Below are 13,866 nucleotides of genomic sequence, written 5' to 3' on the forward strand. Positions count from 1 at the left end.
GTTTCATTCCGCAATTGGTTTAATCTTGGGATACTCAGAGCAGGACACCAGAAGCTGGCCCTGAGCCCTCAGGCCTCTCCCTGGAGGCTGCCTTGGACACATTTACGGCTATAGGAGTGACACTGATATTTGTGTGTTCGTCGGGGAGGATCCCATCCATCCAAGCAGACAGATGGGGACTCGGGGCTTAGTGCAGCCTCTGGGCCCCTCCTAGAAGACATCTCTGTGCTTCTGCCCCACGGGGCCTGAGCCCCACTCTGGGTCTCTGGCGGGGCTGGATGGGACCATCTTTGTAAACCTTTGGAAGCTCAGAATAAGGATTGCTGCCCAGGAATGGTCACTGCAGATCAGGGCTGTGTCTCTGGTGGGCTCCGAGGCTCTCTAGAGGCAGGGCTGGCCTCAGGCCCCGGGTGGTTGAGGAGGGGCAGCCATCCTGCTCCCTGTTCCATCTTGGGCTGTGCCCAGGAAGGCTGGACTCCCTGCCGGGTGCAGGTGCCAACCTGAGCTTAGCCTGGGTCAGCTGGCGGCTCCCCCTACCAGCCCTAGCACCCACCTGTCAGAGCAACAGCAGTCCAACGGCCCCTGCACATGGGGCCTCCCTGCCCCTCGCAGAGTACCTCTGGGCCCTGAGCTGTCAGAGACTCAGGCAACCAAAGCCTCAGACTCATGAGGGTCGGAAGGGGCCTCAGGAATCTTCCAGTTCAAACCTTCCACGCGGCCTGCCGAGCAGTGGCCTAGACTCTGCCTGTTCACCCCTGAGGCGGAGAGCTCGGCCCCTTTCAGAGGCAGCACCTCTTCCTTGGGGCTGGGGGAGGGCTGTGCTGGCAGGTTCTGTCGATGGATGGTGGCTGGGCCACATTAGGTGTGGAGGTTCCTTTCGCGTCTCCAGGGGAGGACTCTCAGCTCCTGGGGCAGGAGGGGGAGGGTGGGGGGAGGGCAGGGGGAGTCGGCAAAGCCAGAGTCCGGAGACAGGGAGCACACACAGCCCACACAGAGCCACGCCGGGCCCAGGCTAGGCTGCTCCAATGTCATCATAGTCTTCATTGGAGGAGGAGTCAGGCTGGGGAGTGAGGGACCCTGTGTGGCCGGGAGACTCAGGTCAGTGAGAGGCCCAGTCATTGTGCCTGCTGAGCAGGGACAGAGCTGAGCAGGTCTGGGTCCACATTCCTCTCCCCTGGGATGCTGTGTGAGACCATCTCATAATCTTGTTCATGGCTACCTCCTTCGCTAGAATGTCAGTTCTGAAGGCAGAGCCTTGTCTGTGTAGTTCAGGGCTATAGTCCCCGAGTGCTGGGAGCCTCTCTGCTGCCACCATCTCCCCCAAGGGGCCCTCTGGCTGCTTCTGCTTGAATGCCTCCACTGATGGGGAGCTCACTTCCTCTCAAGGCATTCTCTTCGAATCTTTCTCTGCTCCACCTACATCCATTTTCCCTACCTCCCTATATTCTTGTTTGCTTTTAAAAATCCCGTTACTTCTCTTTTTTCCCCTGTGGGCCAATGCATCCAGAGTTACCCCACTCATCCACCCTCCAGTCCCTCTCCGTGCCCCCTCCCAGATCCCCCTCCCCTGCCCCTGGCACCTGGACATCCAAACTGCTCAGCAGATGGGAGCTGGGGCGGTGGCTTGAAGTTCTGGTACCACTCTCCAGAGGAGGTGCTGGAGCTGTTATCAGCCGAGGGCCCTGCTGGAAACCCCCAGAGCCAGTCACCCTCTGCCAGGCTAGTTCGCAGAGTGCCAGAGCTGGGAGGCCCTCAAGACTCAGTAGAGTCAGGTCCTTAGCTTGACACCTGAGGAAATGAAGGCCCAGAGAGGGGAGGAGGCTTGTCCAAGGTCACACAGCACGTGGCTGCCGAGCTGGAACTAGAGTCCTGAACTCAGACTGGCTCAGGGCTCCCAGCTTTACGCTTCCTCTGGCCAGGTCGGCTATAGGATGGGAGGCTGGAGCAGGCACACAATCCTCCTGGGCCCACCTTACCTGGAAAAGTTGCCTGGGAGCCAGCCAGCTCCAAGTTCGGGGGCTGCCCCAGCAGGGGGTTCCTCTCTGAAGAAAACACTTGAGAGTTCCACGGAGGTAGCCTGCTGCTGGGGCTATTACAGTACCCCTCCCCCGAAGATGTGCTGGAGCCACCCTTGCTCCTTGGGTGGCGCTGAGGGCCCGTGGAGCGGGGGTCTGCAATGCAGTGTTCAGGGTTGGCAGGTGGGACCTGGGAGGCATGCACCTCTTCGAGTCCTGGGCCTGAAAGAGAGAATCATGATAAAGAAGATGCAGTGCAGCAAGAGGGCTTCAAGTTAAACTTGAGAAAGAACTTACTGCCAAGGGGAATTGTTAAAGTCAGGAAAGACCTGTTGAGGGAGTTTGCGCTGATGCTTCTCAAGGCGAGTGACCTGCTAAGTCTGGAGGCAGGGCTGGCATCCTAATCACCACCCTCCACGTCCCTCCCCAGCCTGACTCACCTTCCTCCAAGGGGGGCATCTGGAACCTGTTCTGCTGGACCTCTTCATCTGTGAAGCGGTGCCGCTGGGAATCTACAAGCAGAGATGGCGGTGAGGAAGGAGGTGGGTAGGCTCCACCTCCTTGTCCGGGGAGTCCGGAGCAGAGGCTGGTGTTCTGTGGGATTCGGGAGGCTGAACAGGGCAGGAGGACAACCCTGATGGCTTCGTCTTTTTCATCAGATCCCAGGCTCAAGTCCTAGTCCAGGCAGACCCCGAGCCTCAATCTGAAACCGGCCTGGGGACAGGCTGCTTCTGGCCAGAAACCCTAGTGCCCTGTACCTCCCCAGGCCCAGCCGTCCCTCCTGCCACGTAAGGGAACACGGGGAGTTCTTCTGCTTGGGCAGCTCAGGGCAGGAAAAGGCTAGATGTTGCCCCTGAGGAGCCTTCCCAGAGTGAAGCTGAGGGTCTGGAATCTTTGTATCCTGGGCTCTGCGGTACCTCTGTTTCAGAATCAGAGTGGTGCAGATTCATAGCATCCTAAGAACTTGTGTCTGGAATCTGGGAGTCAGCTTTTTGAATGTGTTACTGCTGACTTTTAGTTTCTGTGTCACAGGATTTGGGACTCCCGGTCTTGCATCTTACATGCCTGGACTCAGAATCTCAGGTTCTAAGGACACTCATCTCTGTGGTTCCCAAATGCTGGACCATGGCCCCCGCAGAGTGGAATCATCCACACTGCCCCCCAGAGGCCCTGCTTCAGCAGGTGGGGCAAAGATGGCTGCTGTCCCCAGTACCCATCCTACTGCCCCGCCCCCGGTACTAGGAGACCTCTGGGCTTTATCTGGACACACAGCTGCCCAGGACAGAGGCTTTGTCTCCCCGTCTCTCTCGCAGCTGCTGGGTTTAAGTTCTGACGGGTGGAAAGTGTGTGGGAGCTGTGTGGGCATCCCTGGCGTCCTGCCATACAGGGCAGGGCACGCCTCACCTTCCCCCTTCCGGCGGCCTAGAATGCAGACATGGTGGTGAGCCACTCTGGACCATGTGGACCGGGCAACGTCTTAGGGACTGCAGAGTAGCAAGAAAGGAGCCCGGGCCCCCTCCAACTTCTCCGGATGATGTCATTTGGAATCTGTGTCACACACAGCCAAACTCTCATCCTAGCTTATAAAGGAGGTCCCGGGTGGGGCTCAGGAAGTTTCGATGAGCTCCCAAGGGATTTCACAATAGATGTGAGAGTCTCTGCTCTCGTCCGACCTCCCGGCCTCGCCTGGGCCCTGCCTGAGCACTGGCTTTCCTCCTTCTATATCCCCAACAGGCAGAGAGCAGAGCTGGAGAAGCCGGATGAGAAGTGCGAGCTGGGCTCGTGGTGGAGGTGGACAAGGAGGTGAGATTGACGGAGCAGGACGGGACACAGAAGGGGTGAGAGCACGCGAGAAGCCATCTGAACTGGAGTGCCTCGCGTCAGACACAGACGCAGCCACAGTTAGATGACTGTCAGGGGACTGATCTTGAGACCTGCATGACCACAGACAAGCATGGGAGAGAAGGTGGTCCAAGGGGAAATAACTTGAGATGTCTCCAGGGTCACAAAGCACTTTGAAAACTTCAGTGCGGGACCATTGAGAGTCAGTCCAGTGGTCACAGCAAGGGAGATGCCACTCTCATCATGCAGGGGTCACCGAGGGGGGAAACGAGTGCAGGTCCCCCAGCCAGCTTGGCCCTCTCCCTGGTGCAGGCCGGTGGGCCCTTGGGAGTCCGGGCCCAGGCACTCACTGTAGAAGGTGGTCAGGGCCATAGGAGGCTGGCTGCTGAAGTCATAGTGCTCATAGTCTGAGTCCGAGCTGGAGTTCGAGTCTTCAGGGGGCGGAGCCTGGACCTGGATGGGCAGCTTGGGAACTGGGGAGAGAACAGAGTGGGGAGCATGGCAAGGCAGGGGGCAGAAAGCTGCAGAGAGAGGCAGCAGAGAGCGTGAACGGTGGGGACCGGAGACAGAGGGGCAGGGAGTGTGCCAGGCAGCCCATCTTGTACAAGACCGTCGGGCCTGGGTTTTCCAAGCTCCCCCGCATCCATTTCAAACACGGGGAACTAAATAACATTTATTTACTTAACAAACACATAGTAGTCCCTGCAGGCCAGGCACTATTCCAACATTTATAAATATTACCTCAGTTAATGCTCATAAGAGCTCTGTGAGGTAGCTAGGTTAGTGTCCCCATTTTATAGCTGGGGAAACTGAGGCACAGACAGATTCTCACATTGCCTAGAGAAGCAGGCAATGTGGCTCTTAACCTCTAGACCATAATATTCAGTGAGCGGCTGCTCTGTGCCTACTCTTGTGCTAGGTCTGTGTTCATACTCTCTTCTCAAATATATGGATATCCTGTGTGCAAAGAATCTTTATAACATATGGCTGAGTTTTGTATTGGTTTTCTTGTCCCTGAACTCTTTCAAATAAAGGCGATTTAATATATTCATAATGCAGTGTGATTAAACTCAAACTTCTTCACAAGACTCTCAAGAGGTAATGCATTGATGTATCATTAAAGCTGGACGACTGATCCCATTTTTTTTGACTCGGAAAATATGAAATAAAATTATGTTCCAGGAAAATCTTGATGGGGTTTTGCAGGGAGGCTGATTGGGCAGACCATTGGAAGAGGCAGTGGTGTTACAAACCAACTGGCCAATTAGCAAAACAGAGCTTTCCTTTGAGAACCAAGGTCTAAAATGCCCTGGGCCTGTTTTGGTCCAGAATTCAAAAGCTTAGAGTTCTAGAATGAGTGCACTGGAAAGTCATCGGCCTATCAAGGCCCAGACTGAGGCTGAAGCTGCTCAAGGTCCCACAGCCACTCGTGGGCTGGCCCAGGTCTCATCTCCAGCTGGGGCACTGCTTTGACCTAAGCAGTACTGACCCTCCGGAAAATATCCCCTTCTTGTCCTCCCCCGCCCTCCTCACCCCCAGGGTGGGTGACATCCTACTTTCTTCTTTGGCGATGGTGATGGGAACCTCTTGATAGCGTGTGGTCCCCGCTGGGGTGGTGGTGGGTAGGTGCTGGTGGTTCACCATAGCGGGGAGGGCTGAGGAAGGGGAGGCAGAGATCCTACAAGTCATTTTTTGCGTCTTCCTGGCTCTGATCTCATGGGGACACCTCCCTCCTCACCTCCCCCATCCCCAAACGCCCTCACACACACACACACACAATCTGGTCCTCTTGTGGACAACTTATGGGGGGCATGCTGGGAAAATCCTTCCCATCAGGAGGTGCTTCTTGGGGCCAGGGCTGGGTGGCCATTGCTGGATTACTGTCATTCCTGCTGAGGTTCCCCATGGCTCATGTCCCCCTGGGAGGACTGTGCCTCAGGTCTGCTTCTTTTCATCCTTGGGCCTTTCCCGTGTCTCCTGGGACTCTGCACCTACCGTATTTTCCTTTAATTCTCAAGAGGATGATGGCTATGAAACTGAGTGAGACAAGAAGGAGAATTCCCAGAATGATGCAAGGGATGAGGAGCATTAGCTCTCGGGATTCCCAGTCCTTCATTTTCACCGTCACAGAAGATTCTGGAAGCAAGAACCCCAAATCAGGGAGAAAAAGGAAGGGACATGGACTTCTCCTTGCCATTCTCACCTCTCCTTCTTCTCTGCATCTGACCCACTTCCCTTTTGCACATATCCTCCTCCTCCCTTCTTTTTTTTGAATTTCCCCATCTGCTTTTAGGTGCCTGGTATATAGTAGGTGTCTGAGAAATGCATATTGAATGAATAACTGACTGAATGAAACTTTCTCCTGGCCACGAAGCCAGAATATCTGTCTCTGCTCAACAATTATTGAGCACCCAGTGTGTGCCAGGCACTAGACCTGGGGAGACAAATGTGATGGCAGTGTCACAGGCCTTGAGGGTCTCTGTCTAGTGGGAAGATTGACAAGCTGACTCAATCCAATTCAGTGTGTTTCCTGCTGTGATGAAGGTATAGACAGGAGTGCGGCCCTCCAAGGGGCACCTGATTCTCTACAGGGAAGACCAAGGCTGGATCCCCAGAGAAGGTGGCTCTGAGCATCTGCTGGCAGGGAACAGACCATCAGGAGAGCGAGATCTCCTTTCCTTGCCCCAGATGCATCCTTCTCACCAGACATGCACCCTGAGGGCGGGGCTGAGGGCCATGATTCCAGACCTCCCAGCTCTGCAGCCCTGGTGTGACTTCTTGCCTTCCCCTCCCTCTTAGCCTCACCCCTGCTGAAAAGAACCCAAAGCAGAGAATGGATGGAAGCTGCAATGAGGCCCTAACCCTCATCATCCCAGAGACACGAACCGTCTCCTGCTCAGCACAGAAAGCCTGGGGTGCGCAGGCCACAGAGCTGGAGCAAAGGTAGTGACAGTAACGCAGGAGGTTGGCGGGATGAGGTCACCCAGACCCCCTGGCTGGTGGCAGTGTCTGCTCCCGCTGGGAGATTACCCCCACCCCCCATCCCCATTTTCTCCCCCCTCCCTTTCTGTTTGCAAATGGGGCAGACTGGGCTGGGGTAGGAACTGGCTTTAGCAGCAGCAAGCAGATGCAAGGGAGAGACGGGACTGTGGGGGTCTATGGGGAGACCCGTGAATGTGGGCCAAGAGGGTCAGGGGCCGAGGGAGGGGCTGCAGAACCAAGGGCTGGAGTGTGCTCCTTGGAGACCGGCTCTCCATAACAGCTCTGCTCTTCTGAGGGCGACATGGCTCCCCACCCTGACCTCAGCAACTGAGAGTATGCGAGGGTGTGTGGGTCCTGGCAGGAGCTCGCCCTGCAGCCTGCACAGTCCCCAGCATTTCATACCCTCTCCGTGCCCTCAACCATTGCCAGGTTCCCTGGCAGGACTTGGTGCCCCTCTGTCTCCTCCCCAAGCCGCCCACCCACCTCTGGAGAGGGTCTGAGAGAGGGAGCCAGGAGCCAGGGGAAGGGGTAAGCCTGTGAATCCGGGCCAGCCCCTGTGGTTGTCTCGGGGCTGCCACGGGGCTCCCTGCCTGGACTAAATAATCAATAAATAAGAATAACTGAGGCCCAGACAGTGCTACTATGTACTAAGCCCTGTTGTAAGTACTTTATAAAAATTAATTTACTGGAGACTCACAACAATGCTAGGAGAGAAGTACTAGGATTATCATCTTCGTTTTTTTTTTTTTTTTTTTTTTTTTTTTTTGCGGTACGCGGGCCTCTCACTGCTGTGGCCTCTCCCATTGCGGAGCACAGGCTCCGGACGCGCAGCCTCAGCGGCCATGGCTCACGGGCCCAGCCGCTCCGCGGCATGTGGGATCTTCCAGGACCGGGGCACGAACCCGTGTCCCCTGCATCGGCAGGCAGACTCTCAACCGCTGCACCACCAGGGAAGCCCCTATCATCCTCATTTTATAGTCAAGGGATCTGAGGCTCAGAGAGGTTAAGAATTGCCCAACATTATACAGCTAGCAAGAGGCACAGCTGGGGGCTGGGCCCCAGGAGTTGGCTACACACAAGTGGAGGACAGACCAAGTGTGGATTCAGAGTTCAGAGCCTTGCAGGTAAATTCCAGCCGACACTGCTGGCCATCACCTCACCCTCTGAGCCTGACCTTCTTCCTCTATGTAAGGGTGGTGGGAAGACCTCCCCCAGGGGGCTGCCGGGAAGATTAAAGGGTTGGGAAATAATGACTATAAAGCACTGGCAGGTGCCCAGAACATTATAAACACACTGGCTGTTGCCCTCGGTGTCCCCAACCCCCTGGCTGGTGTCGGATCAGCTCCAGTTCTCTACAGCTCTATCCTCTGCCCTACAGGAGCTCACAGAGAGTGGGGAGAGGACTCCTGTCCAAGAAATATCAGGCTTCAGGGAGCTGTGGAGCTGACATGATAGAGGCAGGAGAGGTGAAAGGAGCACGAAGCAGCCAGAGAGCCCCGGGGATGGTGGGGGGGAGTCAAGTTCACTGTCTGGAGGTAGGGGATGGGGGACAAACCGTCAGACCCCTCCCGCAGAGACACACACACACACACGCATGTACCTGAGCCCTGAGAAACTGCATCCCCAGGGACACTCACCCACAGTGACCGGCTGACCAGTTGCAGGGATTTCAGAAGTGGACAGGTTGAGCAGGCTCCGGGCACCTGTCAGAAAGCACTGTTCATTCACTCAGCACACGTGCCCGAGCACCTACTGTGGCCAGGCCTTGTGCTAGAAACTGGACAAGACAGACAAGTGGCCTGCACCTGGGGGTGTGTTCCCACCGGGGCCCATGGCTGAGTCTTTCCCACACCCCACAATAAGGAGGATCTCATGGATTAAATGCCAGGAAGGCTTTTTGGTTTAAATAAAGGGCTAATGAAAGAATTAGCCCTTCCTTCTGTATAATCTGCTATAGAACACGAGTATTTCCCTTTTCCATCTAGTATTGGATTTGGTCTTCACACCTGCCTCAGGAGGTGGGAATCTGACAGTCTCATCACTATCACAATCATTTGACTGGTAAGGGATGGGGCTTACCACGTCCCTTGGTGGATATTATCTGACTTCCCTGCTACCCTGTGAAGTGCCTGGTATCAGCATCCACATATTCACAAGACGAAGCCTCCCAGCTGGTAACTGGCAGAGCTGGAATTCATAGCCTGGTGTCTGAACTCCATAGAGATGCTAACGCTGTGTTTGTGTAACACTCTTGCTTTTTCACTTTTTAACACCTCAGAAATCGGGGTGATGACATCTATCGTTACAACTGATGGCACCTCAAGAGTTTATTTTGGCAGCATTTTTGTCCTTTATGGTACATAAAATACTAACAGTGTGACTTATCATCAATGCCATCTTAGACTTCGTGAAACCGAATTCATAGAGCAGATGGGAGGCTCTGCTGAAATATATACTGAGTGCCCAGCAATGCCTGGCACCTGATTAGGGCTCCAGACACTGTGGCTAATATTATTAGTGTCTCCTAATATTCTTTTTATTATGATCACCAGCCCTGGGACGGCAAATTGGTTTTATCTCCTGAGCCGGCTCCAGTCAATAGGGAACACTGCTTCGCATATAAGAATGCCTTAATAAAGATTGGATCCATGATTCTGGGACTGAGTCAAGGATCTGGGGAAAAGAATTCCCTGATTAATTAGTAATGTCTGCCTGGGCAGGGTAAGGGCAACGGTCCCCCTTATGCCAGTATTTGCCATTCCTGATCTAGCCCAAGCTGTAGTCCTTGGGCTATAAGTTCTTAGGCTATGGATTCAGATGCAATTCCTAGTCCAAATCTGGGGGTGGGGGGAGTAGGGTGGGTGGGAGGAGGGATACCTGAGCAGAGGACCCTGGCTGCCTGTGATTGTCTGCAGAGGTTGGAGTTATTGAACCGCCAGAAGCACTCGGAGAGCGTGGGCTCCCCTCCCTCGCATGAGTAGTACATCTTGCCCGACAGGGAGTGTGGCAGCCCCTTGGGCACCCGGGCCAGAGTCCCACAGCCCAAGTCCCGGCAGAGCACCTTGGCCTCTGGTTCGTACCACGTACTGTCACACACTGTGTTCCAGACCCCTCGGAAGTACACCTCCACCTGCCCCTCGCAGGGGTCAGCGCCCCCGGTCAGGCGCCAGGACTGGTGCTCTGCAGGGGGTGGGGGTGGGGGGGTCAGAGTCAGGTCAGGATCCTTTGGGCAGAAACCCTCACCAGCCCCCGACCCACAAATGCAAACTCCCCTGAGCCAATCGGTCTCCAGATCTTGTGTACTCTCCCTCCTGCCTCTGCACCCCTCCTCTCATCTGCCCCCACCTGCTCCAGCTGGCCCTGCTGCTGTCTACATCCCGGCTGCTCAAATGTGGTCCTTGGACCAGCAGCTTCCGTATCACCTGGGATCTTGTTAGAAATGCAGAATTTCAAGCCCTGCCTCAGACCTACTGAATCAGCATGTACGTTGGACGAGACCTGCCTCCCTCCCCATTCTTGGGCACATTAAGAGAAGCACTGGCTGGACCAGAACTTCCTGTCCTCATCTGGGCTGCCGACAGCCTCCACAGGGCCTCCTAGCCTCCATCTCCTCTTGCTGTTCTGAAGCAGGTGACCAACTCCCACTCAGAAAAAACCTCACCTCTAATGTCACCTACTCCAGGAGGTGGGCAGGCTTAGCCCTCCAGCTCTGGATTGCCTGCTGTCTCTTAACTCCACCTGGCTTCCTTTCTTAAGGCATTTGCCACTCTCTCTCCTGGATTATGTTTGTCTGGGTCTCATCTTCCCTCTTGGACTATGACCTCCCATGGGCAGGGACCATCTCTCCAGCACTAACTGCAGGCCTGGCGCCCAGCAGGCCCACAGTAAGTGTTGGATAACTGTGGTTCAGCATCGCCCACTGACCTGAGCACACCACGCCGGCGTCCTCCTTGTGGCCACAGTAGCCGTTTCCCGGCAGCCCCAGGCAGTCCCACAGGTAGGTCTCCGACCCAGAACAGTTCACTTGGTCCCGGTGGATGCGTCCTTGGCCAGGGGCAAAGTGCAAGCCGGGCAGGGCCTGGACTGCCCAGCCGCAGCTCAGTTGCCGGCACACCACGTGGGCATCGTCCAGGTCCCACGTGTCATCACACACCGAACCCCACTGTCCGTGCTCCAGCATCTCCACGCGGCCCTCGCACGGGCTGCCACCACCCACCAATTTCAAATCGAGGTTTTCTGGCGATAGGAGGAGAAGGGGTTTGTGGATGTGAGGAAGGAGGAAAGAAAGGGAAGTCAGGGGGAGGATTGTTGGGACTGGGCAGGAGAGTTGTGTCTGGGGCTGTGGACCCAGTGAGAAGGGCGGGTAACCCAGTGGGCAAGACTGGGGAACACTGCCTGTCTGGGCTGGGGACCTGGGGTGGGGAGGAGGTGGGGAACTGGTCAAGACTGGGGACCCAGGGGCAGTGCTGGATACCTAGTGGGAGGGGCTGGGAGCCTTTTGGGAGGGGCTAGCAACCTGGTGGGCGGTGCTGAGGAATCGGCTCAGGGCTGCGGGCGGGATAGGCTGAGCGGCAGACTAGTGGGTGGGGCAAGAGACCGGGTGGGCGGGGCCTGAAGAGCAGGTCTCGGGGCTGGGGAGTGGCAGCGCTAAGAGATCCTGGGAACCTGGCATATTTCTGTACCAGGGGGTAGAGGCGCTGCAGCCCTCCGGTGAGGGAACCAATTGTATTCGCGTCGGTGGTAGGTCGGGATAGAAGTCCGGAGGGCAAGACTTGGGTCCGGTGGCCAGGGCTGGGGACAGGAGGCGGGGCAGTGGCCAAAGGACTGGGAGGTAGGACAGGGAGGAGGCCGGCGGCGGGAGCGGGTTGGTCCGCTCGTACCTGCACAGGTGACCTGGACCAGCCTCTCGTCGCTGCTGCACGCGTGCTCCACCACCTTGCAGAGCTGCCATTCGGGGCCGCTGCACTGGACGGTGGGCGCCAGGGCCCAAGTGGTATTCGGGGCCCAGCTGGCGTTTCCCACGGCTGCACCAGGCGGCAGCGCCGGGGTCGGCGGGACGGGCTGTTCCAGCGGCTCCGCCCAGCCGCAGCCCAGCGAGCGGCACACGGCCTCGGAGGCGCGGAGGTCCCAGAGTGCCCCGCACGCGGGCTCCCAGGACTGCCGGAACCAGACCTCCACCGTCCCGTTGCAGCGGCTGCTCCCGTTCATCAGGCGGACCTGGAGTCGCTCCCCTGGAAGGGCCAGACCCTAGCTGAGCCTCGGCTGATTCGGATTCTGCCGACCTCAGGGATGGAGGTGAAGGCAGACAGCTGCCAAGGGTCCCACCCCTGACCTGCTGCGTGACCCTGGACCATACCCTACCCGCTCTGAGCCTCAGCCTTCCAGTCTGCCAAATGGGGCTGGGCTGCCTCATCCCCTGACCCTTTGGTCCTCCTTAGAGACAGGAGAAGGTAGGGCCGAAGGTGACTGGAGGTTAGGATGGGTTAGCCCTGGGGTGTCCACTCTTCTTTCTTGCCTCTGTCTCCAGAGTCACTCTTGTGTGAAAGGAGGGCAGGGTTCTGGGTTGAGAGTCCCTCTCCCCCGCTACTGTGGGTGCCATGCTTCCCCTCCCAGGCCCCTCCGCTGTTCTGAGGGTACTACCATTGTGACACCAGAACCTTGGAGGATGGACATGGGGTTGGTGATGGGGTTGAAGATGGGCGGCCTCAGTGGATGGTGGTCCCCCCTTCCCCAGAGCCCCTCCTGGGGGAATCATCTCCTGTTTTTGCCCAGGGTTGCACACAACTTTGCACAGAGAAGGTCCTTAAATATCTGTTGAGTTAATTGAGGACCCATCTGATGGACCCCACCACTCCTACCAAGTGTCCTTTAGCTTGTTCTCAACAAATCCCCTTTAAATGCCCGCTGAATACCTTGCCCACATGTGCATGACTTTTCATCAGTGGCCTCCCAAAGATGGTAGCTCGAAGATCTCAAAGGGAATCTAGTGGTGGAGCTTCAGGCATTGGGTCAGGAAGGAGAAGTGTTGTCTGAAGTCGGGGAGCCTCCCTGGTACCATAAAAACCCATTTCCCTTTCCCATCACCCCAACAGACCACCTACTTGGTCTCAGAAAGTTGACTGTGAGCCCTGCAAGATTGTTTCCTCACCTGGCTCCAAGAGCTGGCTCTCTTCACTGGTGGTGTTGGGCTGGCCAGATGGGGCTGGACTTGGGTGACCTGAAATTAACCAGCAACAGCCGCGAGTGAGCTCAGGCCTGGAGGGCACACAGGTGCCTTGAAAGGTAGGGGGCACTTTCTGGGTCCTTCTGTGGCTACATGGGGCCTCTGGTAGGACAGGGTCCTCGACCTTGGGTGCACTTACCTCCTTTCAGGGTAGGGAAATTCTCAAGCTTTGGAGTTGCAGCATCCTGCACTTCATCTACTAATCGTGCACGCATCCTCAGAAATCAGAGGAGAACAGAGAGGAACAGCTGTGGCTTTGGGGCCAGACCCACTTACTGGCTGAGTGACCATGGAGGGGCTACTAACTGCTCTCAGCCAGAGTCCCAATTTGTTGACAATAGCACTTACAAAAGTTTAGTGAGTCTAAAAGGAGGCAATACCTGTAAAATACTTCACATACAGAAGAAGCTCAAAAATGGGAGTTATTATCAGGAAAAACGTTTTCGGTTTGGAAAATTTGTCTGAGAAATTCATACCAGACTTTAGGGTAATTGGAGCATACTGAGCGGGGAACCACTGGACTATGAAGTACTTTCAGACACTAAGAAACTAACATTTGCTGAGGACCGAGTATATGCCAGGTCTTTGCATATGTTATTCCATTTTCCTTCAACAACACAGTGAGGTAGGTATTAGCATCCACTTTTTAGAAATTAGGAAAGGGAGGTCCAGAGAATAGAAATCAATTGACTGTGCCAGATTGTGTCCATTTGTCCCTCCAGAGCCTCTGTCCACTTTGCCCTGGGAGGCTGACCTGTTTCGACTAAATCAGCATCTTCCAGGGCACTTGGGCTTCTGTTGGGC

General features: G+C 55.9%; 1 protein-coding gene across 1 annotated transcript in view; it reads right to left on the bottom strand.

The window, feature by feature from the left end:
* Positions 1 to 1,012: 1,012 nt before the first annotated feature.
* Positions 1,013 to 13,866, bottom strand: part of CD6 (CD6 molecule) — a 40,518-nt gene continuing 27,664 nt past the window's right edge. The window contains exons 2-13 of the mRNA XM_060104588.1: positions 12,988 to 13,056; positions 11,720 to 12,070; positions 10,764 to 11,075; positions 9,717 to 10,019; positions 8,477 to 8,542; positions 5,853 to 5,993; positions 5,414 to 5,512; positions 4,208 to 4,330; positions 2,456 to 2,527; positions 1,977 to 2,237; positions 1,581 to 1,685; positions 1,013 to 1,077 (exon numbers count right to left, since the gene is read on the bottom strand). Coding sequence (XP_059960571.1) covers positions 1,013 to 1,077; positions 1,581 to 1,685; positions 1,977 to 2,237; positions 2,456 to 2,527; positions 4,208 to 4,330; positions 5,414 to 5,512; positions 5,853 to 5,993; positions 8,477 to 8,542; positions 9,717 to 10,019; positions 10,764 to 11,075; positions 11,720 to 12,070; positions 12,988 to 13,056 — 1,967 coding nt within the window. The remainder of the gene's footprint in view (positions 1,078 to 1,580; positions 1,686 to 1,976; positions 2,238 to 2,455; positions 2,528 to 4,207; positions 4,331 to 5,413; positions 5,513 to 5,852; positions 5,994 to 8,476; positions 8,543 to 9,716; positions 10,020 to 10,763; positions 11,076 to 11,719; positions 12,071 to 12,987; positions 13,057 to 13,866) is intronic.

This window comes from Mesoplodon densirostris, chromosome 7 (genome assembly GCF_025265405.1).
Source record: "Mesoplodon densirostris isolate mMesDen1 chromosome 7, mMesDen1 primary haplotype, whole genome shotgun sequence".
Lineage (NCBI taxonomy): Eukaryota > Metazoa > Chordata > Mammalia > Artiodactyla > Ziphiidae > Mesoplodon > Mesoplodon densirostris.